Source organism: Solanum tuberosum, unplaced genomic scaffold (genome assembly GCF_000226075.1).
Source record: "Solanum tuberosum cultivar DM 1-3 516 R44 unplaced genomic scaffold, SolTub_3.0 scf00139, whole genome shotgun sequence".
Classification (NCBI taxonomy): domain Eukaryota; kingdom Viridiplantae; phylum Streptophyta; class Magnoliopsida; order Solanales; family Solanaceae; genus Solanum; species Solanum tuberosum.
The window spans coordinates 253,933-257,550 of record NW_006239063.1 but is presented as its reverse complement, the minus strand read 5'-3'; the positions used below and the strand labels follow the sequence as shown (position 1 = coordinate 257,550).

The following is a 3,618-nucleotide window of genomic DNA, read 5'->3' as shown; positions in this document are numbered from 1 at the left end:
GATGAGGAAACGAAAATTCTTTTAAATTTTGCAAATTAAGTGATGCATACAATGTAACTAAAGAATTTATTTAATTTTTTAAAATTATTGTAAAGGATAAAAATATAAATACTTTAATTAAGGAGAGAATTAAATAGGATTAGAACTTCCATGGAAAATTATATAAGATACTTTTAATCCTTTAACTAAAAATTAAGAGAAAAATAGATTAAAAAAAAGAAAAGAGAAAAGAGTATAATTGATGAATTGAATAGAGGCATTTATGAAAAGGAAATAATGACAACGGAAAAAGGTCAAAAATACCCCTAAACAATTAGAAATGGATCAAATATATCCTCTGTTTGACTTTAGGGTAAAACATATCCTTACCATTAGTGTATTGACTCACTTTTACAGCTCAAAACTAACAAATGTCTGTCACCTTAAAAATCATATAAAACAATATTTTTTTTGCTAACTTGAAAATACAAATGGACAAAAAGATATAAAAAATAAAAATAAATCTATCTTTCACTTCTTTAAAAATATAAAAATAAAAATAAATCTTTCACTTCTCTTTCTCTCTTAAGGAAAGAATGAACCTGTGGCTTTGTAAGAAATATTTCTTCATTTTTTTCATCTGAATTTATTTCTTATCTTCTCCTTCTTCTATACTTTCAAAATTTCTCTTATTCCTTCAAGATAAATTATTTCTCTCCCTTATACACAGTAATTTTATCATTCTTCTTTTTAATTTCAAGTTTTCAACTCTCATTGTGACAGCAACCAGCAGGTGAAGGAAAAAAACCTCAGAAATTTGATGAGGAAAAATAAAACAACAGAGGTTTCAATATTGTTGGCTGGGGATAATTACTCCATAAGTCAAAATTCTTGAACAATTTTATTCATTGTATTATTTCATGTAGTTTCAATTCTTCACAATATATTTTCCTATGCTATTAATCTTCTCCAATTTCAAAAGAAAAATTAAGTAAGAAAAGGCCAAGATGATGAGAAGACAACCGATTGAGTCAAAATTTCAACGCTTTACATTTTTTAAATAAGTTTCGTCGAGTTTTATGAATGGTGTCTACATCATCTTCGGGTAGGAGAACAACAATGGCAACATTGATGTTGTAGATTACTTTCAATTGGATTTGCATCTCTGCATTCCGTGATTTCTTTTGCGGATCCATGACTATTTCACTACAATTTACTCATTAGGTCTTTTTGTCCATTTGTATTTCCAAGTCAGTAAAAAAAAATTTATTTTATGTGAATTTTAAGATGACATGACATCTATTAGTTTTGAGGGGTAAATGTGAGCCAATACATTAACGGTAAGGATATTTTTTACCTCAAAATCAAACGGAGGATATATTTAATCTAATTCTAATTGTTTAGAGGTATTTTTGACCTTTTTCCGTAATGACAATAATGAGGATTTTAGGCATTTCAAGAAAAGAAACCGCCTCACTTGTTTATTTTTTAACACGATATCTATGAATGCAGAATCCAAAAACTGAGTCGGCCATTCTACACAATGTCAACTTTCCCATTAGATGTTGTGGAGGAAATCCTCCGTCGAGTACCCGTTTATTCTGTATTACGTTGTAGGTGCGTATCAAAAACTTGGCTGTATCTTATTGATAGTCCTCAGTTTGCTAAATTACATTTCAATTTTTCTCTCAAAACCAATTTGCTTGATCTTGAGAAAAGTTGATTATTATGGATATGGAAAACGTTACTTTTACTCTCTACCCTTCGATTTTCTCAACTCCCGAGTTGTTACTCCCAAAGAATTGACAAACCCTTTAATGTCTTCTCAATTTAATACCAACATACTTGGTTCTTGTAATGGGTTGTTGTTGATATCAAATACTGTTGATGAAATTGCTTTATGGAATCCCTCAACAGGAAAATACAAGAAACTACCACTTTTGGGTATTGCTAAAAATGATGTTAGGGTTAATTTTGGATTTGGGTATGATATTATCAATGGTGACTATAAGGTTGTTAGAATTGTGCCGTTTCCCGGTTCTGAAAAGGGTTCTTTTCAATCTCATGTTATGGTTTATAGTTTGAAATCAAGTTGTTGGAGAGGGGTTGATGAATAACTTACTTATCACCTCCAGTATGTAGATCGACCAGGTACATATCTAAATGGTTCATTGCATTGGGTTGTTACTGCTTACATGTTGAGGATGCCTGTTGATACTGTGGAATCCCTGATTGTTGCTTTTGATCTTGCAACTGAAAAGTGGCTACTTGTATGAATTGCATTCTGAATTTGGCTGCAATGGGAGGCTCCCTTTGCGCATATAAAACCTACTTGATAGATTCTTATGGTGATTGGGGGAATGTGGATCTTGTTATGGACCATGTGGACATATGGGTTATGAAGGAATATGGAGTTAAGGACTCGTGGACTATGGTTACATCACTGGAAGAACCAGATAAGCAAATTGGCCATACTATGGTCCCACTTGAATTTTCAAAGGATAGAAAGGAAATTCTTGTGGAACAAGATAATAAGCGATTCCGTTGGAATAGTATTAATGATGATTCTATAAAGATTGTTGATACTGAAATTGGGGCGTTACGTGGCTTTCTACATTTCAACAGTTATGTTTATTTGAGAAGCCTTGTTCAGCTCCATTCCAATGATGAGGAAAGTGATCTGAATAAACAGTATAATCAATATAAAGGCGGAAACAAGAAAGCCTTAAAGAAGAGGTTGGTCATTCTGTTAAATTGTGGTTATGTTGTAGGCTTGTAGCCTCTTTTCTTTTACCATTTACAGTTATGACATATTTGTACTTTTTTTTGTATTTGCTTCAATTCTTTGCTAAATTTTTCTATTTTATCGTTATAGAGGAGATGATTTCCTTTCAAAAGGGTTCAAGTTAAAGCTTTGAGCAATGAGTGAGGTCAAGGTACCTTCTATTCCCCTTTATAAACAATAGAATTTAATGGTGGCATTGATTTTCTCGTACTTAAACAAACCAGCGTTTGTTTCCTGGTATTACTTGTTGATTTCTCTCATTCTTTCTACTGGTCGTGATGAGGATGTAAGTTACTATTTGCTTTGGGTTCTGTAAGTGTGCAGCTTAGGTCTTAAAATTGTGATTGACAATGTATATAAGAAACTTGTTTAGGCAAGGATGGGTAGCAACAATATCTAATGACACTGGTTATGTAATGAAGAAACATAAACTTTTTCGTACTTAAAATAGTTACTTAAGCTTTGTGCAGTTCAAATGCAACTGAATAGTCTGACCGTATAATTTTCCTTGCTTAATCCAATGAACTGAGATGTGATACGCTAGTCCTTTCTAAGTTTTTTTCTTCCATATTTGATCACATGAATCAAATAGGTTTCATGCCCTTAACTAAACTAGAATTTGTATAACTTGCACTCCATTCCTTGAGATAATTTTTGTTTAGTGTTAAAAAGAATTTTGTTGAAGATGGAAGTTAGTTATCTTCTTTCTCTCTGTCCCTCTCGCTTTCTATTATAAATTCTCTTTAAATCACTCTGCTTGTAATGTACAGAAGAGAAAAAAGTAATATTGGATGAATTTTTACTGATTAGTAGGAAATGAGTTTTTTTTTTTTTTTTTTTTTTTTTTTTTTTTT

At 31.5% G+C, this 3,618-nt stretch overlaps 1 protein-coding gene across 1 annotated transcript in view; it reads left to right on the top strand.

The window, feature by feature from the left end:
• The first annotated feature begins 1,501 nt into the window (after nucleotides 1-1,501).
• The window catches only part of LOC107061444 (F-box protein CPR30-like), a 3,171-nt gene continuing 1,054 nt past the window's right edge, over nucleotides 1,502-3,618 (top strand). The window contains exons 1-2 of the mRNA XM_015310707.1: nucleotides 1,502-2,715; nucleotides 2,855-2,915. Coding sequence (XP_015166193.1) covers nucleotides 2,252-2,715; nucleotides 2,855-2,897 — 507 coding nt within the window. The 5' untranslated portion in view covers nucleotides 1,502-2,251 and the 3' untranslated portion in view covers nucleotides 2,898-2,915. The remainder of the gene's footprint in view (nucleotides 2,716-2,854; nucleotides 2,916-3,618) is intronic.